This window comes from Heloderma suspectum, chromosome 4 (assembly GCF_057233095.1).
Source record: "Heloderma suspectum isolate Gila_16-S chromosome 4, 16-S_ref, whole genome shotgun sequence".
Classification (NCBI taxonomy): Eukaryota; Metazoa; Chordata; class Lepidosauria; order Squamata; family Helodermatidae; genus Heloderma; species Heloderma suspectum.
The window spans coordinates 80,227,609-80,250,778 of record NC_139461.1 but is presented as its reverse complement, the minus strand read 5'-3'; the positions used below and the strand labels follow the sequence as shown (position 1 = coordinate 80,250,778).

The 23,170-nt window shown below is 41.1% G+C and overlaps 1 protein-coding gene across 1 annotated transcript in view; it reads left to right on the top strand.

The window, feature by feature from the left end:
• The window catches only part of COLEC12 (collectin subfamily member 12), a 143,392-nt gene that overhangs the window by 99,124 nt on the left and 21,098 nt on the right, over positions 1 to 23,170 (top strand). Inside the window, exons 3-5 of the mRNA XM_084849749.1 lie at positions 10,403 to 10,525; positions 14,997 to 15,095; positions 17,176 to 18,222. Of these exons, the coding sequence (XP_084705875.1) occupies positions 10,403 to 10,525; positions 14,997 to 15,095; positions 17,176 to 18,222 (1,269 nt within the window). The remainder of the gene's footprint in view (positions 1 to 10,402; positions 10,526 to 14,996; positions 15,096 to 17,175; positions 18,223 to 23,170) is intronic.

The window sequence follows — 23,170 nt, the reverse complement described above, 5'->3', positions numbered from 1 at the left end:
TATTTAAACGTTCTGCATATTTTTAATGCAGTACAATTAAACTGAGATGAATGTGTAATGTTAGGGATGGGAGAACCAGCAATTTTCAAGCTTGCCTACATTCTCTGAAAATGGCTTTGAGCTCTTTTCGGCTTACTCCCATTTTTGGTCTTTAGCTTATTTTTCATTTCATTTGAACAAAAAATTGTGTATTTCTCTGCGCATTTTCAAAAGTGTGCACTTTTCCCCCATTGACTAAAGTGTGAAAATGCATATTTTTTAAAGTGCACATTTCAAAGTGTGTATTGTTTTTTTAAAAAATGTGTTTTTCAAATGTGATCACAAATATGGGAATTTACAAGCATTTCTCGGAAAAAAGTGCCCCTACTCACATTTGCATTTGGGATTGCGAACAGGACATGCTTGCATGATTTGTGAACAGAAGCAAAATTCTCATGTATCCCTACATGTTGTTGCCAATACAGTTTCTAACAGACTGCAAGAGCTCCTAGAGGGGTGCAGGATCCCAGTGTTTATACTCAGTAGAAAAGTCATGTGTGACTCTGCAGTAGTGTTTGTTTGTTTGTTTGTTTGTTGATTTGTATCCCACCTTTCTACCAGAAAACGGCACTCAAGGCGGCTAGTAGAGCAGGAAAGCAATGCTTCACTAGAGGATTTTTTAAACTTCTCCAGGCATACATGCCATTTTTACAACCTGAAACCAATATTCACAACCTAGTAATACAGAACAGCCTAGTCATACAAAATGTGTTCCTTCACAGCCTGTCTGTATTATTCTGTAATCTAGAAGTTCTACGAAACGTTGATGTTTTTATCTTCCTTCTCCAGAGATGGTTGTTCAAACCAGCCTCCTCCCAACAACCAAGTAATTGACAAGTGGGAGGGGAGGGGGAGGGGATGCCTGCACTGGCTCCCACTACCAACAAAGAAACAGGAATCTCCACAAGCACCGGTGTGATTAGAATTAGATGTATAACTGCCAGTATTCCCTCTGCAGTACCCTCTTGCACATGTAGTTAATTGAGTGATTCTTGATCAGTTATCTCTTTGTGTAGTTGTCCCCTTGCTGTATTTGTGACATCTGGATAAACAAGTGCAGCATTGGAATACTACTTTGTTCCAAGTCATGACTGCTTAAGTGAATGAATGGTTTTGTTAGCAAATGGAGTCTTTTGGTCTGTCACTGTAATTGGAGTCTTTATATAATTGGAATCTTTTGCTCTCTGGCAGCTAATTGTTAGGTGGTACATAGATAAAGTGGCCAGTTATATGTTACATATTCTGTACATAAAATATGCATATACTAATGTATGGATTGGATCCAGTTTTAGTCATACTTAGAGTAGACCCATTGCAATCAATGGGACTTAAGTTAGTAATGAATAGTATATGTTAGTGTATATACAGATGCATATTTAGAAATAATTACTATAATTTAAGTAGAAATACAATACAACTCATTGTAGTGGGGAAGACTGTGTCTTCCTCAGTCTGCTGTCCAGGTCCCAACTGTTGATGGGCAACCTCAAGGGTCCTGCTCTCTCTTCTTATGGTTCTTTATCTATAAAATGGACTTGGATTGTATAGCCTTTCAAATAGAGAATGCCTTCAAAATAGAGGACTGGCCTTTGTAAAGTAGGACACATGGCCACCTTACCTGTAGAACTGTACATAAATGAGCCATCAAACTTTCTCTATTTCCCAATAGTTTCATCTTCTTGTTTTGGTATAAAGCTCCTGAGCCATTAATTAATGGTGGAAGAACACAAAATATTAGTGTTTTGTGAACTAGTGTTTTGTGAATTAGTTATATGAACTAGATATAAAACCTTCCAACATCTCATGGAGTTCAAATCTAGGATAAGCAAGGTAGGGAGGAAATTACTTGAAACAAAAAAGAAGATTTTTTTCTAGAATGGAGACATGTACTAGAGCTTATTATCAACAACATCCACTCAGGGTGCAATCCTATGCATGTTTAGACAGAAAAAAAGTCTTACAACACCTAGCATTCCCCATCCAGCATGGCTGGCTGGGAAATGCTGTGAGTTGTAGGACTTTTTCTCTCTAAATATGCCTAGGATTGCGCCTTCAGAATATTAGATTTTTTATGCAGTTTCTAGGCAGATTATGACATTAAACATAAAGGTGGCATAAATACTTCAAGAAGTATTTATTTTTCGGAATGCCATAAGACAGGTTTAATTTTTGTTTCCAAGACAGGAAGAATTTTAGCGGAACATTTAGTATACATTCCCCTCTAGGACTAGAATGTGGGATAATTAAAGCTTGAAGCCACAGGGAATTTATGGGCCATAAAAGACAATTATGTTGACAAGTTTACCAGCTGATCTGTCAAAAAGACAAGTCAGTTTGTTAGAGACTAGAGATGCATAAAATGTCAGGAGATCCATCATGAAGTATGAGTAAAGAATGTGTAATATTTATATTTCACCCTTGATGTGGTGGCACCTGATGCACTATTTCTGTCAATGATGCAATATTTCAACCTTTCTTTAGGTTGCTATTTCCTTTATTCAGTAATATTCAGCAGTCCTTTGGGTGGATAGTTCCAAACAGCAACCCATATTTGTATTTCTGTTACTAAGGAGCATGGTCAAAATTGTTAATGTTCAGAACAAGATTTTAACTTTTACAAAAAGGTCATGCAATAGTAAGCCCAGTAAGCAATTTTTGAATCTGTTAAACTGTGTTTTTTTTATTTGGCGCTTTCTGCAAGCTATTATTCATCTGTCATTTGTAGGACTACAGCATCATTTGTAGGATTACAGCATCATTGCTTCCTTGTTCAGATATCTCTGAACTTATTTATAAGTCACGTCCTAGTTGTTGTTGTTGTTCAGTCGTTCAATTGTGTCCGACTCTTTGTGACCCCATGGACCATAGCACACCAGGGCTTCCTGTCCTCCGCTCTCTCCCGGAGTGTGCCCAAGTTCGTAAGTTCACATTCTAGACATTTGGATTAAAGGACATGTACATACAAGCATATGTTCATAGCAGGTTTGTCATTTGGGGTGATTCTGGACCTGGCATTAAACCCAGATTCTCAGGTGACAGCTGTGACCAAAGATGCTTTTTACCAGCCTTTGCTGATAAAGGTGCTTTGCTGATAAAGATGCTTTTTACCAGCCTTTGCTGATAATTTTTTACCAGCCTTTGCTTTGCTGTATACTCTGCTGGAAAATAGAGGGTGGTCACTTTTTTCATGCCTTGGTGGCCTCTAATTTAGACCAGTGTAATGTGCTATACATGGGACTGCCCATGAAGATGGTTTGGAAATTGCAGGTATGGGAGGGACCATAACTTCAGAGTAGGGTACATTCTTTGCATGCAAAAGACCCCCAGTTGAATCACCAACATCTCTAGTTAAAAGGGTCAGGAAGCAGGTAATGTGAAATATCTCTACCAGAGACACTGGGATGCTGCTGCCATTTGGAATAGACAATACTGGGCTAGATGGACAAATAGTCTGACCTGGTATGCAGCAGCTTCCTAGGTAACTAGTACAACATGCCACATTGTTCAGTTCTGTTAAAAGACTGAAGATGAAAGCATCTTTTAAAGGGGAAATTGCATTGGTGGTCTTGTGCTGTTTCTTTTGTTTCCTCTTCTGAAAGTCCCCTCTAACTCCAAATCACCAAACAAGTATTCAACTCAAGGGATTTGGAAAACATTCTTTGAACCTTCTGTAGAAGCAGCTTATGAGAAGGAAAGTCTCAGAAAAGGTTTGGTGTACATGTGAATAATGTGTGAGCATGCCCCTCTGGAGGATTGACTCAGCCTGGATATTGTTGGTTATTTTCATAAACAATCTTCTGGTTATGATCCAACCAAAGTTAAGCACATGCAAGTCACATGAGTTAGTCGGAAACAGTAAAGCATGTATTTAATACTCCCAGTGACAACAGTAGGACTTAAAAGTGTTTAACCTTGGCTGGATAGTTCCTACCTGATCAAGGATGGTATTCTCATTCAGGAGATGCATCATACCTAGGAGGAAAGCCCAAATGCCATTTCTTTATGATAGTGATGGCAATTGGTGATAGACAGTACAAATCCTTACGTCTACAGCATGTTCACAGAATCATCCAAATTTTATAACTACATGTTTGTAGAATATCATTCTAATTAAAATGACTTTTTCTGCATTAAATGCTGCATTTAAAAACAAGAACTACTTAAGTGTTAAAAAGTAATAGATGAGATTTCAATTTGTTAGGGCTTGCCTTTTAAACTGGCAGTGTAAAGGATAGCAGCCCCTGCAGTTGTAATAGTCTTAGCACATTTCTGTTGCTTGACATGCTGCTGTAACAAATCTATGATGAACCATGGCAGGCTTGAAGCATATTTGGGTAACATGTAGTTTAGACACTTTCGTTTTGGTCTCTCTGTGTGTTAATTTCCTCATGTTGTGACTTCTTCTCTTCTTTCAATTAAGATATTTTATTTTGGGCTTAATCACAGTAGGGTATTGTTTGGACCTTCCACATAATTAAATGGCTATGGTTGTTGAAATGTGTAATTAGGATTTTTAACAATTCATTCTATAACTGAGGCCTACAATGAGCAAGAACAAAGCCATAAGCAAAATGGCTGGGTTATAAAAACAAGTGAGAGATTATGGTCAAACTGGATAATGGGGATTCTTCCCCCTCTTTAATGAAAAGGTTTGTGTACATTACATGCAATCAAAAGTATTTCCTTTGTTGAAACTCTTCCAGAGAAAATAATGGCATCCTTTTGGGACACTTTATTATGTCAGATGTAGAAGAAAGGATTAATGAAAGGGCACAGCAGACGACTCTGTGGTTTTGCAAAAGAGATCTTCATGTGTACAGTGTGTTAAGACATGCTTTGTCTGAAAGTTCCAATGTTGACATCTTCCATGGGGTTCTCAGTAGCATCAGTTTTTCTCTGACTTCAGTAGAATCTCTACCACATACAATACTATTAATTTAAAATTAGTGAGCCAGTCTGCCCTCTTCACTCCAAGTCCTGGAGAGTTTGGAAAACATAATACTGTTTTCAGTTTGCTCTTTAGGTTTCATATCTTCAAGTTCTTTTCATATGACAGCATTACCTCAGATTTCACGTGGATGAGATTATCTTATTTGAAAGCTTCCTGCTACATCAAATTCCAGAACTAGCATGAAAAGCTTCAACATGGAGGGAGTTTGAATGGGTTCTCATTTTGTCTGAGAGACAACAGGGAGACAATTTCTTCAAAAATTAACACCTGAAGTCACTTAGGATCTTAGAACTAACTCATGGAAGCACTTTCTCTGGGACACAATCTTGGATGTCCAGCATGAAGAGCGTTTCAGCAGCTTACACACACACACACACACACACACACACACGATGCTCACAGCACTATTTTTTAAGTTTCAAAAATGGTTGTCGTTAAGTTTTTAAAATGGTTTGTGCATTGAATGATCAAGAAGGAAAACCCAAGTGAACGCACTTGGGTGAACGCACAATGTCCTTTGTGAACGCACGATGTCCTTTGTACACTCTTTATTGACCAAGTCGGATCACAGCCACTGTACAAATGAAAGCTAAATGCTTTCCTGCTATTATGCTAGAAATTCCAGCTTTTACTGAACTTCTATCTATTTTCAAGGCACATCAGTCTCTTAAAATAAAGGCTGGTGTTGAACACTAGCCATTATTTTAGGAGACTGACGTGCCCTGGTTTTATTTGTTTTAATTTATAAAATCCATAAAGGAGAGATCGGGTAACTGCTTTGATGTCTTATAGAATTAATGCTTCGAAAGGTATAGAAATTATAGGAATATATGTGGGAATTATAGGGGTGCATCCTAATATATGGCAGCCATGGTGGCTTAGTGGTTAAGACGCTGAACTGCAGACCGGAAGGTCGGCAGGACAGCAGTTCGAGACCCGAGTGCTGCGTGATGGAGTGAGCTCCCGTCTTCAGTCCCAGCTTCTGCCAACCTAGCAGTTCGAAAGCAAGAAATCGCAAGTAGATAAATAGGTACCGCTTCGGCGGGAAAGGTAACAGCGTTCTGTGCACCTCGGTGTTCAGTCATGCCGGCCACATGACCACGGAAGCGTCTTCAGACAGCACTGGCTCTTCAGCTTAGAAATGGAGATGAGCACCACCCCCTAGAGTCGGACATGACTGGTTGGGGACACCTTTACCTTTTTTTTTTTATCCTAATATATATCATCTCATAACCCCAAACCATTCTCATGCATTGATACTATGAAACAATAGGTTAATATCTTGTCCAAACTAGTAATTTGGATGCCAACCCTGCCAGGGATCACCAGGAAAAACAACCGGGCTTTTCAAACCTTCCTGCTAACCCCCCCCCCCCCCTAAAATAGGTAGGAATTCTTGACAAGGATGTAGCCGTGCCAACAAGGTCTGCTGTTTAGAATATTGCAGCAGTAGTAGTTTATATCAATTGATTGGATATTTAACATTTTATAAGAAGATTCAGTATAACTTTGTATATTCAAATTATGGACAGCTTCCTAGCTGGGGAATAAAGAGTGGGTAACAGATAGTGGAGTACAAGCTCCATGATCCTTGACAGGAAATGATATCCCATGCATCATTTCCAGCTAAGGAAAGGCTTTGCAAGGCTTTGCATTTCCAGCTAAGGAAAGGTTCCTGTGTCAAGGTGAGCCCTTCGCCTCATATTACCTTGTCCTCGCTGTTGGTTGCTCCTGCTTCTTCTTCCTCTTCTTCTTCTTCTCCTTCTTCTTCTTGCTTGAGGAAGAAGGGACTGGCTGGTGGGATGTGAATCCCATTTCAAATGAGGCCCAACTCAGAGGGGGTTGACCTGACTTGAAATGAGGAGACTTTGCACCATCCCTAATGCAAGCCACATGAAAACGAGGATTTTTTTTTTTTACCACAAAGTCCCATTTTCCAGGACTCCCAAAGGTCATTCTAATTCATTTACTCTTTGGGATAGTGTGATACTGAAGGCCCTCCCTTGGGGTAGGCAGGGGTAATGTCTTTGAACAGCTCCTCCCTCCAAGGGGAGGGCTGCCCTTGCTGTCCTCCCAGACCAGCACTCCCCCCCACCCTACAGTGCTAGTTTTCTTCTTACGAGGAAACAGTCACATTTTACACAGGGGAGCATACAAAAATGTAATTTGCCACCTGCCGTCTTCTACTACCTCATTCTGCCTAACTTCAAGTAATTGTATGTTGGAATGCAAGCCAATATATTTTTTTAATTAAATGGCCTACTTATGTATTAATAATTTTTATCCCACTGTTCCTCCAAGTGGTTTCTCTTCCTCTTAATTTTATCTTCACAACAACCATGCAAAGTAGGTTAGGCTGAGGGTTTTTCTACATGAGGCATTTATCATGTGCTTGCTTGTCATTCCCTACTCTGGGTTGTTTATGGGTTCTTCAGATGACATCGTGACCCTCCACTTTCACTTCTATGTCTAACCAGACTTTCGGCGAGTTTTTTTAGAGCAGAGAAAATGTGGCATTTAATTGTGAATGCAAAAGAAAATGGGATTTCCTCTTGTGTATTTGTGGTATTCCGCTATACCATAGTGCCACCTAGAGGCTATGTAGCAGAAAAGGAAGAGAGAAAATGCTCCTCATGGAGTGCATGGATAGTTGTGCAACAAAACTGAAAGTAGATACAGCGGATTAACAGTTGATTAGCAGTCTCATATAGAAAGCTCTGACAGAGGATAACTGGCCCAAAGTCACCCAGTAAGTTTCAAAAAGAGTTATTGGAAGGAAATTCTTGTTAAGATAAAAATGACATCATAACCTCAGGATAAAAATAAAACACCTCTTGAAGCAGAAAGTTGTACACCAAGGATATGGTTGAAAGCAAACTAAGGAGGGAGTAAACATCTCCCCAAATCCCTTCCTTTTCACCCCTAACAGTAATTGTTTTCCAGAAAAGTCAAACTAAAACCTTATCTTAAGTGAATGAAGATCATTGTGTTCCCCCAAACTTTTATTTTTCTAGAATGATAATCGATGGGCCAGATTTAAATTTAGATTCGGACCTTGCTTTGATGACAAGGCAGGTCTAGTTTCAAGACAATCTTTAGGTCATTATCTTTCAACTTTGCTTTATTTTAAAGATAGGATTTTCTGGTTTTACTTAAGACAGTAGAGCAAGGCTCACAGATTCAACATGATGACCCTTGAGATGAAATTAAATATATTGGTGAGCCTGCCTCTTTGAAAAGCATCTTCCTCCTTACTGAAAAGGGTAAAAATGGTTTTTTCACACTTCAGTAGTAAAACTGTTTATCTGCAGTGTGTGTGTGTGTGTGTGTGTGTGTGTGTGTATATATATATATATATTCTGCAGATGGAGAGACCCCCACATGAGAACAAAGTCCCTGATTGCTGGAATGTAATACTACAAAAACAAACACTACAAAGGCTAGTAACAGGAGGATGTGTTTCTAACTTGTTTTTTTGTGACCATCTTGGCTCCTGGAGAAAGGGGGTCCCCAAAACATGTGTACCAGCTGGATCCCTTTGTACTGAGCTCCATTCTGTTTAGCCAGATGTCTTCCCAACAGTGACCAAAAAAAAACAGAGCTCCTATTATAATAAGCTAGGAAACAGAAAAGTGTGTCAAGTGAAAGGAGACTCATTGTGTCCCATCTGATATTTATTAAATGTTGTTTAAGTCAGCAATGAGAAATGTGCAACATCCGGAAGTGACTCCGACTCTCTGGTATGCCCAACCAGTGACAAAAGTCTGGGAGCAACTCAGCATTAAAGCCATGTGCTCAGATTGCAGAACGGAGTGCGCAAACCATGGAACAATAATAACAAATGGAATTCCGATGCAGACTAATCTCAGTTCTGCATGACTTATGACCTCTTCATAGAGCAGTGTATGGAATACTAGTCTTAAGAAGTTTTAATAAATAATCTACTAATGAGTTGTCAGAAAGCTATCAAGAATGAGATGATTCACTGCAAGCTTGTTTTCCTATAACAAAAACCTTCATGTACTGAAATCCTGTCCCAGTTGTGCATGCTTAAATTCCATTTATTTTAATAGGACTTGTAGACAATCCAGAGGGTTCTGGAGTGGGATATTCCATTTTAATAAGAGTTTTAAAAAATCCTTAAGTGTTTGTGTACCTGTGATGTAAGTGAACATAGCAACTTTGTGCCATGCTAAAATTTCATTGGCTGCATTTGGACAAAATGCTAAACTATGGTTTAGCATTATGAAAACAAGCCTAGTCTCCCCTAGACTCATGTATTTTCCCCCTCCCCTCTCCTCTGCCACTGAAAGCTAGGAAGATTCTGCTTCCATTTTAGATTAACCACAGTTTAGTGTGTTGTCCAAACCTGTGGTTAATCTTAGCTATGGTTAGTGAAAACAAGCGAGGTTTATAAACAATGTTTTGAAGTTAGCTTATTTCCACTACTCATAGTTAAGATTAACCACAGTTTGTCCAGGTTTGGACAATATGGCAAGCTGCACTTAATAAAAAATGGAAGTAAGAGTTTCTAAACTCCTCTTCGCGGCTGTGCCACAGCTGGAAGTGGCAGAGAATCAAATGCTGAGTGATCAAGTGATGAGAAATGAAGCGTCATACAGACATACATAATTTGAGCGGTGTGCCTTCTTTGGAAGCACACTCACTGTGTTTTGTTCAGATGTGCTATCTTTAAGAATCCAGCCCAGGGGAAACTAATTTTCCATCTTCGCAGCCTAAACTGGTTATGTAAAGTGCTGGTTAGCTGATTCTCTGTAACACCACATGGCCGCTTCTCTGCCCCCGCCCCCTCTCTCTGGAGCAGCAGCAGCAGCAACAGAAGAAAGAGGGAGAGGAAGAGCTGAGCCGCATGTCAATGTCATGTTTCAGATTATTTATCACATCTGTGTCCGTATGTTTATCAATGTGTATGTCTGTATTCTATAAAAAAAAAAGATGAGGAAATTAATGTACCTGCTGTGCTTTTAACCTCCCTGCCAGATGAACATCCTGTCCAGAGCATGGGGAAGGGCAAGACAATCAATTAAGGCTACAATTGTAAGCACACTTACTAGGAAATAAGTCCCATCAAACACAGTGGTTCTTACTTCTAAGTAACTATGCATAAAATTGCACTGCAAAGCAGTTTACTACAACTTTTGTTGTTGTTGTTGTTCTGTACATATCGCAGGTATATGTGGATCTGAAATTTATTTCCAGTTGCAAGCCCCTATAAGTTTAATGTCTATCAAACCTTCAAATTTGCATAAGGTATGGCATTCACTGTGGGCATTATTTAGTTTTAGCCATGTGTGCACATTTGCAAATGGTCATTTTCAGAACAGTCCACAGCAAGAACCACACCTGGAAATAACCCCCAGCTGGGTCTAAGATCTTAATTTTCTTTTGCAGGTATTCAAGAAGGAACACAGTGCACCAAGTGTAAAAGTAACTGGGCGCTGAAGTTTTCCATCATACTGTTGTATATATTATGTGCCTTGCTGACAATAACAGTAGCCATTCTGGGATACAAAGGTATGTACCACATCTGTAATAACAGGTGACGGTTGAACAGAAATCCAAGAAAATGGAAAGAAATAAAAGGAATGTATTAATTCAACTGGGGGTGATAACAGAACGTACTATACTGATGTCTCTGTCAGGATTAGAACTGTTAATTTCAGTGATTTATTAATACACACTTCCCCCCGCCCTATAAACCTTTACTTGTAAGTTAGTGGCAGTTATGAAACTACAAGGTGCAGAAATTCTGCACATATGATAGGCTTCCCAGCACCACTCAAATCCCTGTCGTCCATCCTTGCTGTTATCGCCAATCTCAGATCCAAGATAACAGCAGGCATTCCTCCAGGGGGCGGGGCTTGGAGTCCCTGCCACCTCAAGGAACCCAGGGATGCTCTGTAGGCCGAAGGTTCCGAATACCTGTGGGAGGGCATCAGAACATGTGTGTCATCTGTGCCCATATGAATTAAATTGTGGCAACCCCCCAAAAACAGGAGTGCATGCATATGTCCCAGGCTACACATTATGTCATACGTATGATAAGTTGGACACATGCAGTCCCAGTGCCCTACAGACCACAGAATTCCCAACCAATGATTTAGGAACCAGCCTTATGGCCTGTTGGTTTCCAGGGAACTGACTTCCATGTAAATGTGCTGCTTAGGGATGCAGACTTTGGGAGAAAAACAAGTCTCTGCATGGAAGGTCTTAACATGCATTCCACTGGGAACCTCATCCAGGTAAACCCTGTTGAAATCTATCATGGGAGGTGAAGTTCATCTTCTTCAATCCTCTGCACTGATGAAGGAAAACTCACACCCAGACCTCTGTATTTTAATATTCTTAGGGATATTGTGATGGTGAAACTTTTGATAGCAATTGGCTGGGCTGCTGTGATGCAATGGAATATTGAGAGGATGAAACTGGCAACAATATTTAGCTGTTGTTTTCCCTATCCCAAATGTTTGTGATAGGTAACAACTTTAAAATATTAAAGATTCCACTGAACAGAATAACATTCAGTCTATTTATTTATTTTTTTGTAATAAAATGTGCAGTTTCTCTGAGGGAATCTAAATATCAGTTTGGCCTGGGGGGCGGGGGAATCACACATTATCATTAATTATTATCATTAATTAATTATTATTACAGAAATAATTCGATTATCAGCTGCTCTCATTTGTAGAACTGTTCTTAGATAATATTTATAATTTCACAGCAATGGTATGGCTAGATATGATCATCGTAAGATCTTCATTTTCTGTGATTATTATCATTAATTAATTATTATTACAGAAATAATTCGATTATCAGCTGCTCTCATTTGTAGAACTGTTCTTAGATAATATTTATAATTTCACAGCAATGGTATGGCTAGATATGATCATCGTAAGATCTTCATTTTCTGTTTATTCCGTACCTGTATTATTACCAAATACCAATTTTTCCTTGCCAGGAAGTAAATGTTCCTCTCACTTTCCTAAACAAAGAAATAATTAGAAGCAAGTATAATTGAAGTCTTGGTTAAATTATAATCATTTCAGGGCGCAATCCAATGGGATAGTCAGCCGCCTCCAAACTCGGAGGCAACCGATTATCCAGTGCAGGGCAGGTGGAGCACCGACGGGAGAGATGGCTGATTTCGGCTGTCCAGCAGGAGCTGGTCGGTGCGAGCGGGGGGGAGGCCGGATGGTACATAGCAAATGTTGTAACAACGCTTCCACTGTCCCCTCCCCGCCCCCAGGAACACCCCCCTTTTTCCGCTCCACGCTTATGAGTGCGCAACCAGGGATGAACCATGCCTCTTATGCGGGGGCAGGGAGGCAGTTTTCTGGGAACCGACCTTGGAGTGCTGGCTCTGAATAATCCTATGGCCATCTAGCCACTGTCTAGGAGCCATAGGATTGTGCCCTAAATCACTGTAGTCAGTGATTTGGGTCTTCCGTAAAATTTTCCAGTGCAAATTAGGCCAATTTGCATAGAGTCATTTGCATCAGAAAATCATTAGAGGGTGTTTTCATTTAGCATGTTTACTAAAAGAAGTAAATAACAACGCTAAAAAAGGTATCCCATATTATTTTTTTGTCACAACACAGCACAGGTATTTGACCTGAAATATATGAGGATGAAAATTAAAGCACACTTAATGTGCTTTAACCCCAACCTATTATGTAGACATGTTACTGGAATATCTGTAAACATGTAAAGACATTAGCATGCAGTTCCTTTACATTGTTTAAATGTAAGAAAGAATCAAAGGTACTGAAAACTGTTGACACACTAATTCAGCCTTCCCCAACCTGGTGTCCTCTAGATATTTTGGATTACAACTCCTAGTAACCTTCAGTCAGCATGGCTGGCTGGGGATTCCAGGAGTTGTAGTCTAACACATCTGGATGGCACCAGGTGGGAAGGCTGCACTACTTAATTTTAGCAACCCAAAGAACTGCATGATATGCTGAAAACCACTCATTTATTTCAGCAGAGTTCAACTCTCTTCCACTATGGTTGTTGGGGCACATTCAGTTTCATTGTCACTACTTATTAGTTCCATTTCACTGAAACATATATACATTTCAGTGACATATATCTCCCACATACTTGCTAGAGATAGTCTCCTGAAAAACATTAATTACAATTTTGAAACTGCCAAGCTTGCCTAGCTTTGTATTTGCAATTGGCATCCATTCATTATTATTAACAAACTTATGAAACTGAAAATTTTCTGTGCAAAAATTAAGCACTAAAAAAAATTCCACAGAAAAATATCCAGCCCACATCACTGCTTGAAGTGTAAAATGTGTTAAGATGATTTAACTTTCAACCATAATTATTTCAGTATAGACACCCACTCCCAAATGTATCTCACAGCCTACAGTTTTAATTTCCTCCTGTTTCCCAGGCATATTGCTTCTGTTTTATATTTGATTCCTCTCCTAGTGTGCCTTCCTGCTGCCAAATCTTGTTACTTCGTTTGCGCAACGTTGCCAAGATCTGCCCTTTTTTCTTTTCCATTCTTCTTGCAAAAGCTCTGGAGATTTAGACCACAGCTGCGCATAAAGTTGGGCACATTGAAGCACATTGCAGTCAGTGAGCTATAAATATGCCTAACTCTCCATGTTGAATTATGGGTTTAAGGTCTTGTCTCACTGTGACCTTTTCCTATCTGGCTGACATATCTTCAAACCTTCAATTCTATTCAAAGTTAGGATTAGCCACCTTATCAAGTTCACAGTTATTGAGTTGCACAGTTCTCTTTACTGTCACCTTCTTTCTTAACCCAGTCTGTGTGCCTACTGTATGCCTGAGCATCATTCTTGTGCTACTCTTTTATGTTCAAATTCATTTGAATCCCTCCTGTAAAATCTCTGCACTTGCAATAAGACTAGTGTGTGGAACAATATGGCCTAGCTAACACCATGCTAGTTTCGTACTACTAGATAACACTACGCCATAAACTTCAAGATATGTATCTACCTATGTGCCTGCAAAATCTTCCTTTCCTATCCTAATCTCATAAACTTAATGTGTAAATGCTTCAGATCAGATGTGAGATTCCCTCACACATATGGAAACCTTACAAGGAGCTTCATTATTTATGGTAGTGTTGGGGACAATTCTGCACGTGCTTTCCATTGTCTATGTACAATTTCCCCCAACATTATAACAAATGGGGAAGTATTGTGAGCTCTGCATGCATGCCAGGCTGCTTGCAGAGATCTGAATTGGTGCTAGTTTTTTTAAAATTCATAACTTCCCTTTGTGTATTTCTGTTCTCTTTTATATACTTTTTATTAATACCATTTTATGAGTGGACATGACATGTTGTAGAAAAAACATGTTTTTCATGTAAAGTGCCATAAGCATTAATTAAATGGTATTAATCAAAGGCCTGTGTGTGTGTGTTGCGTGAGTGTGTGTACATAAATGAATGATGAAACACCAATATATTTAAGATTGTTTAATTTAGTATTTCAGTTTCCACTTTCCTTAGGAATTATTATTATTGTTGTTATTATTATTATTATTATTTATTGCAGCATAGCTAGGGGTCCACAGGCAGTCTCCCATTCAGGCACTGACCGGACCCAGACTTATTCAGCTTCAGCAAGGTTGCTGTATTATGCACCTTTAGTCTATTCCCTGGGAATCTCAGCATATAGGGATAGTGTCTACCAGATTCCAGTGGAGGAAGTCACTATTTCTGAGTGCTTCCAGACAAGGCTATTATGATACCATTGCCCTGCCTCATTCCCAGACAATTACAGAGGGTCCAGGTAATGTTTTCCCACCACACCTTCTGTCTTTTTCCTTAGAAAATCTGTTAAGGAAGAAAAGACAGAACAGCTGCACAATGCATTCTGGTAACTAGTGCTAGGAACCCTTCATCAGGAAGCACCCTCTGATTGGTTTATGCCAGGTTTTATGGTATAGTTATGTCAGCTCATGAATTATTGCTAAGATACTGATTTTATTGTTCCAGTTGTAGAAAAAATGGACAATGTTACTGGTGGCATGGAAAATTCACACCGAAGATACACCGAGAAACTTACAGAGGTGGAGAGTGACCTGAAGAAACTGGGTAATTCATATGCTTTCAAACAAAATGAATACATTGATCATTGCCTGTTTAGTTTATTGATTGATCAGATGTCCCTGTCAGTTAATTAATACTTCAGTCCTATTCCAGAGTTGTTGTTTTCACACACAAGTAGAAACCTGGCTGTTGCATATATTCCCAGAAGGGGAAAAAAAAAGCTTTGCACCTGTCCCTTGCCAGAAACCCATTTTGTGCCATGTGCTACTAGCCAAAGGTTACTCTGAGCTGTTGTAGCCCTGCCCTTACATACATTGTATACAGAACTATATGCATGTAGCCAGTGTAATATTTTGTATGGTGTTGGATTCAGACTTTGATTCAAATTCTGTTTGGCCTGAAGCTTTCTGGGTAGTGTTAGGCAAGTCAGTCACAATCAACCTATTTTATTTTACAAGGCTGTTGTGCAAATAAGCTGAAATGGGTGGGAATGAAATCTAAATAAATGAATGTCAGGACACGCAGGGTTTCAGCCCGGAAGCTGGCAAAAAAAATCTCTCTGCTAGCTCCACCCTGTTCCATTCTTTTATTCACTGTGAGTCAGTACAGCCAACATTAAGCACTTTTAAATCCCACTGATTTCATTGGGAGATTAAAGCTTTGCTTAACCCTCCCACTGATAACAAATGGATTTGCAAGTGTTTAACTTTGACTGAATTGTGCTTGATAACAGGGCTTAGACCAGGGTCCCCAACCTTCTTGGACCTTTGGGCAGATTTGGGAATTTGAGAAACTGCTGTAGGCACCACTACAAAATGGCTCCAATGCAGGATGTAGCTACTTACATAATGGCTGCCGTGGGGGCCTAGCTAGTCAAAAGAGGTGGAGGGAGAGAAATAGTGAGGCTAGCAGCTGGGAGGGGGGATAAACAGCAAGGTAAAGAGGTGGAGCAGAGAAACAGCGAGGCTTGAGCCTGGGAGTTGAGGGAAATAGCACAATAAAGGGGTGAGTGGGAGAGAAAGAGCAAGGCTAGAGGCTAGAAAGAGAGAGAAAGAAGAAGGCTGGGGATGGGGAAGGGAGAGAAATATCAAGGAAAGGGATTGGGTGGAGAGAATAGCAAGGCTGTGCATGATTGCTAGAAAGTTGTATTTTCATATATAGGAATTTCATACGTATTCATTGCTATGGATACATACAAATCCACATACATATATTTAAAAATGGGGGGGGGAGCGTTGCAGATGTCCATGGGTGCCGTGTTGGGAACACCTGGCCTAGACTGTTCCCCTCACTTTTTGAAATATATTGAAATATAATATATGGGAGGCCCATAGCTCAGGGGAAGCACACTCTGTCTCTGGCATCTTTAAGGAGCAAGACTTGGAAAGACCTCTGTGAGACCTTGGAGAGTTCCTGCTGCTCAGAACAGACAATACTGGTCTAGATCAGGGATGCAGAACCTATTTCAGTCTGAGGGCCAGATTCAGTTTTGGAGAAGCTCTTGGGGAATGCATTCCAGTGGTGGGTGGGGCCAGAGGCAAAAGTGGGCGGGGCCTAAGATACCAGCATGTTTTAGCTTAAAGCTCTTACTGCCAGTCACTAAACTTTTGAACAGGTATTTCCCCCATTGCACACCAGCTTCATGTAAAGGTCTTGTATTAACCCAGAGTTTCCATTACATCAGATCTGGGAGCTCTGGCTTAATGTTGGTTAACAAATGAGAAAAATCTTAGCAGGGTTACATTCTGGTTTACTTTCCTGGTTTGTTAAGTGACATTAAGCCGGAGTTCACTTGTTCAGACATAACAGAGAAATCTGGCTTCATACAAACCAGGATCTTTGTACCAAAGATAGAGTGCACCAGGAGGGGGGAGAGGAGGGCACGGGGAGAAGTGTCCTCACACAGTAGTGCCAACATAATGGTCATTTTGTTCACTGGAATTAAAAACGGGTCTTGCGCCAAAAGATTTTTTAGCATGTCTCATCGCTTGAATGACGGGTTTGTGTAGGAGTTCTTAGTTTTTATAACACAACAAACTCTGTTAAGCTGAAATTCTTCTGCAAAACAGTAAAGAAAATTTCCCCCTAAATTTCCCTGTGTGTGTCTTGTTTTATTTTTTTTCAGATTACCAAGCTGGAGAGAAAGCCATGAGCACCAACACAGAACTTTCAAGCTTCAAAGCTGACATTCTGGCCCTCCGCCAGCAGCTTCATGAGATTTCAGAGAAAACTGCGAAGAACAAAGATACACTGGAGAAATTACAAGAGACTGGTAGTGTGTTAGATGACCGGCAGAGCCAAATGAAAGGTGTTTTGGATAGCAATGCTTTCATGATCGTCAGTGTCAACAAAACTCTGCAAGCCTACAATGGCTACATCAACGATCTCCAGCAAGACACAAGTAACATTCAGACAAGTTTGCAAAGCCAAATGCATTCACATAATGTGGTCATCATGAATCTAAACAACCTAAATCAGACCCAAGTTCAGCAAAGGGATCTTATCAGTGCTTTGCAGAGATCTGTGGATGATACAAGTCAAGCTATCCAAAGAATCAAAAATGACTTTGAAAACCTTCAGCAAGTTGCTGCCCAAACACGGAAGGAGACCGAGTGGCTTAAAGAGAAAGTGCAGAATTTGCAGGCATTAGCGGCCAACAACTCAGTTTTGGCCAGAGCTAATAATGATACACTGGAGGAGATGAGCAGTCAGCTTAGCTCATTCAGTGGACAGATGGAGAACATCACTACTACTGCACAAGCTAATGAACAAAATTTGAAGAATCTCCAAGAACACCATAAAGAATATGAAAACAGAACATCTGCCAAGTTTAACCAGCAAGAAGACCGATTTCATATCTTTGAGACAGACATTGTCAGCATCATTAGTAATATTAGCTACACTGCCCTTCACTTGCGGACACTAACTAGCAATCTCAATGATGTCAGGACAACATGCACAGATACTCTTAGTAAACATACAGATGAGCTGACTTTTATGAACAGCTCATTAGCAAATATTCGCCTGGATGCTACTGCTCTTAGGATGCAACAGGATGTGATGAGGGCAAGATTAGATACTGAAGTAGCCAATTTATCAATAATAATGGAAGAAATGAAGCTGGTAGATTCCAAACACGGCCAGCTCATTAAAAATTTCACGATACTGCAAGGTAAGAAGTGTCTTGGATAATTCTTTGGGCATGGAGCCTAGATACTGCCCAATAATACTACTGGGGGTGGGGGCGGATGGGCATTGCTTCTTTGTTTCTCCCAGTAGCTCTGCTAGGGCTGAATTTGGGGGCACAAGTCCACCATCCTGTATCTTGGGGGGCCCAAACAACTGCCAGAGGACATAGCAGCTGCAGATGGTGGGGGGCGGCAGCAGCAGGAAACAGGTGCATTGTCCTCATCCAGCATGGGCAGATTCATACTGGGGCAACATCTGTCACCACAAAACATCCTTTTTTCTTTTCCTTTTCTAACATTTAGTCAGGCAGGCACACTGCACAGAGAACCCACCATCTTCATTTCCCCAGGGTGCCACTGGGTCCCACATGGTGGACATGGCTGGAACCTTGGCACCAGGCAATTTGCTGTGCTAAATGTTAAAAAAGAAAAAAGGGACCACTTCCTGCTGCCTCCTGGCAAGCTTGAGAGGGAAAGAGAGAGGAGCAACCAGGGTGCTGGGGGAGAAGATAACAGAAAACAGGGAAGAAAGGGCAGTAGCGACAGAGCACTGGAGGGGTGGGTGGGGGAGAAATTGGAGTGGTAGGTGTGGAGCAGCCAGGGTGGTGTATGGGGCAGGGGCAGGGGTGGCCCTGGAGGGCACCTTGCCTGGTCCCCTCAAACCTGGCAGAACCACTGGTTTCTCCCTACAAAATTAATATCCCTACAAAATTAATATTAACTGTCTTTAAAACAAAAACAAAAACTAAACATGGGCCAGACCACAAATAATATTTCCAGATGGAGTAATTTGCAGTGCCGGTCATCTGCACTCCACATTGCAGATGTGTTGGATGCCGCAGCGAATAGGCACTCATGCCAATGGAACTGCCAATACCACAGCACTGGTATCATGCCAAAACCACAGCACTGTCACCATAGGCAGTACCGTTACTGTTGTGTGCCAAAACAGTACAATAGCTGCATTTCCTTCTGCCCTGCCTAGGAAGCATTTGTTCTTTGTGGTACTGCATATTTTGCCCTTGCCCTGCTGGTGTTATCAGAATTTCTGAGAGCAACTTACAGAAGTGTTCTTAACTTGCCTTAACACTCATTTTACAAATGGTCATTCTGCAGTATGATCAGGCATGTTTGTTTATCATAAAACTCAGTTTATCCTGCCCGTGATTGTCTGTCATCCTATAAACAGTGCCTACATTATCTCTGTGAACCTTGCACATCGCCACCTAAATTAACTTGGCTACAGAATGCACACATGGCTTTGTTTACAGAGGCTTTAAATGACTTCTTAAAACTGAAGGTTTCTTTTCTTTGCATGCCTGTCTGAACTCTAAGTTTTTGCTATTAGTTTGGGTAACTTAAAAGGAAATAGTACTGAATATACACGAAAACAGCTGTACATTCTTATACATAAACTAGCTGTACTCGTTGCAAAAAAAAATTGTAACCATGTCTGTGTAACTTACAATTTAGTAACTTCATTAATCAGCTGTTTTGCCTGATCTTGATATCTCACAACTTCATATTGAAGTTGTATTAAATCTGTTAGAGGTAGACTTGTACTGTAAGTGAAAAAGTTGTTCAGCTTTGAAAGCTTTTTCAAAATGAAAAAAAAAAACGGAAATCACTATGACCCACAGTTTTGGAGTTATTAGAAAAACATATTTTTGATAAAATTAGCCCCCAAAGTTATTTTTGGTATTTATCGCCGAATCTGTGTGGTCAATGCTTTAATGAAGAAGAAATTATGTAAATTGGCCAAGTGGAACTCAAGATATTGTTTGCTAAAGAAATTGCTTCACGTTTTAATATATATCACAGGGAAATGGAAATAATGGAAATACATATAAAGAATTCAAGGTGCTAATTCAGGTACTAAACATCTTAAGTCCATTCCACATCTTCAGTTAGTAAATTACATGCTTGAGCTGCTTCTTTAAAAGTATCATAAAGTACCCCATTATATGTTCTGATACCTTTGTAACTCGTGGCACCAACAACATGTAGTAACATTAATCTGAGAAAATATCTTTCTGTATCCGAAGGAGATATACCATACACTCTCCCTAGACAGGGACAGCCCAACCCACTGGGGATTGCATACATCAGTAGGGATGTACGAAACACCTACCTGGCTCCACGCCGGGCAATCCGCGGTGGGGGGGAGGCGCTCCATCCCTCCCCCTGGAATCCTCGACTGGGGGGAGGCACGCCGTCCCTCCCCCCGGAATCCTGGCTTGCCGGCTCCGCTCCGCAGCCAAGCCGCAGAGCCGCCAGCTGGCTCCGGCCACCCGCAGCCAGACATCCGGCCCCTGGGCAGTCCTGCAGGGATGCAAATGGCAGCTGTCCCTGTATTGAGCCGTGATAGGCTACGTAAATATTTACGTAGCCTATCACGGCAGGGGGAAAAACCCCAGCGTACGCAAATGGCGGTAGCTGCCGCCATTTCCGTACGCTGGGTTTTTTTCCCCCCTGCCATGATAGGCTACGTAAATACTTATGTAGCCTATCACAGCCTTCACAGGGGTGCAAATGATGTCCCTGCGTTAGCCGTGATAGGCTACGTAAGTATTTACATAGCCTATCACAGCTATGAAGAGGAGGAAGCGAATGGCGGCCGCAGGATGGCTGCCATTTGCAAAGCAGCGTGGACGGGAGCAGGTAAATGCTCTGTTTCGCGTGCCTTTCTTGGGGTGGGGGCAGCAGGGACTTCATCCCGCGCGCCTTTTGTGGGGGGGGCGGTGCTTCGTTCCGCGACGGATTTCGGGGGGCCGAATGCATTGGCATTTGGCCTCACTGAGATCCGTCGCAGAATTCTCTGACATCCCTATACATCATGGATGCAGAATCTCAGACCCGGGGGCGAAATCCAGCCTGCTTGGGATCCTAATTCAGGGTTGCACAGATATCCACCTACCCTTTCCCCCGACCACTGATCAGTGGTTTCCTGGCTTTAGAGCAGTTTTCTCCCCCATTCTAAAAGGTCAAAATGCTTCTCCTAAGGCTTAGTGAATGGCAGTTAAGAGGTTAAGAGGTTTAAGCTATAATAGGCTGGTGTTTTCAGTCTTTTGGGCCTTCCCCTTTGCCTTTGGCTCTGCCTGCTGCTGGAATACGTCCACTGAGAGTTCTGTCCACTGCTGGAATTTGGCCCTCGGGCTGAAAGAGGTTCAACAACCCTGGTGTACATCATATTGCATGCAGTAGAGTTAGGGATGTGGAACCTCTGGTCTGTGGGCCAGATACGGACCTCCAGGCCTCCCAATTCAGACCTTCAGGGTCTTCTGAGGCCACACCCCTTCATTGGCCCCACTCCAGGTTACCAATATTATTTACTCCAGCTACAATGGGAGGCTCACACACATCAGGGAAAGAAAATGCCTGGATGCAAATGTCTTTTTCCCACCTGTTGCATGCTGGACAAAATTAAAAGTTACTTCTGTAGCTCCACCCATTTTTGCTCTGGCCCCACCCACTTTTGGTTTGGACCCCACCCACTGCTGGAATGTATGGGGGAAATCCTGGATAGGTTTTGGCTGAGGTAACATGGACCTCAACAGGAAAAGTCTCCCACCCCATCCATACTCTGACAGTGTCAGAGTTAAAATCAGGAGGTACCAGGCTATGTACTCAGTGGGGTACATACCTCCAGCCTTTCTTGGGAATATTCCTTTAAGTACAGAGCATGACCTGCAATAGCAAAGGTGGGGAGGATTAGCAATGGTGTGGGGAGCAGTGAGAAGTGAGATTGTATCTAAATTAAAAATGTTAACATTTAATTATCAACATTTCAACTAATCTTTAAAACCAGATTTTTTTGCAATTCTAGACATCAATAGCAAACGCATCCGGTCATGTATTGTGTACACGTTCGGCTCCACAATAAAAAGTATTATAAAATTAACAATTAATTGTTAAGCTGTCAATTTATTTTAGGAGGTGAAATTGTTTTTCAACAAATCTAGGCATCAACAGCATTAATTTGAGACCATTCCAAACTCAGATAATATTTAGGGGTTGAAACGCAGTGAACAAAAATTTGTGCTCCGTATTACTATATTTGATAAGCCATTAAATTGTTGAAGAGCCAGAGGAGTTGTAGGAGGTCAAAACTGTGAGTTGGGCTTGCAAGCTTTAATCAGTAGGGCAGCAAAATTTAAGGGGAAATGTATTTTGAGGTTATTTTGACTTGATGTGATAGGGATAGAAATAGTAAATATGAAGTCTTTTTTTACTAACAGTCAATCAGTTAAAAGGCAGTGAAGGGGCTTGCGCATCTCAGTGAAGCCATAAGCTATGCCGTGCAGGGCCACCCAAGAGGGACAGGTCATGACGGAGAGTTCTGACAAAATGTGGTCCACTGGAGAAGGAAATGGCAACCCATTCCAGTATTTCTGCCAAGAAAACCCCATGGAACGTATCACAAGGCTAAAAGAGATGACGCCGGAAGATTAGCCCCTCAGGTTGGAAGGTGTCCAATATACTACTGGGGAAGAGCAGAGGGAATTTCCAAGTAGCGCCAGAAAGAGTGAAGCGGCTGGGCCAAAGCCAAAAGGACACTCAGCTGTGGATGTGTCTGGTGGTGAAAAGAAAGTCCGATGCTGTAAAGAACAATATTGTTTAGGAACCTGGAATGTAAGATCAATGAATCAAGGCAAGCTGGAGGTGGTCAAACATGAGATGGCAAGATTGAATATCGACATCTTGGGAATCAGCGAACTAAAATGGACAAGCATGGGCAAATTTAATTCAGGTGACCATTATATCTACTACTGTGGGCAAGAATCCCTTAGAAGACATGGAGTAGCACTCATAGTCAATAAAAGGGTGGGAAAAGCAGTACTGGGGTACAATCTCAAAAACGATAGAATGATCTCAGTATGAATCCAAGGCAAACCATTCAACATCACAGTAATTCAAGTCTATGCCCTAACC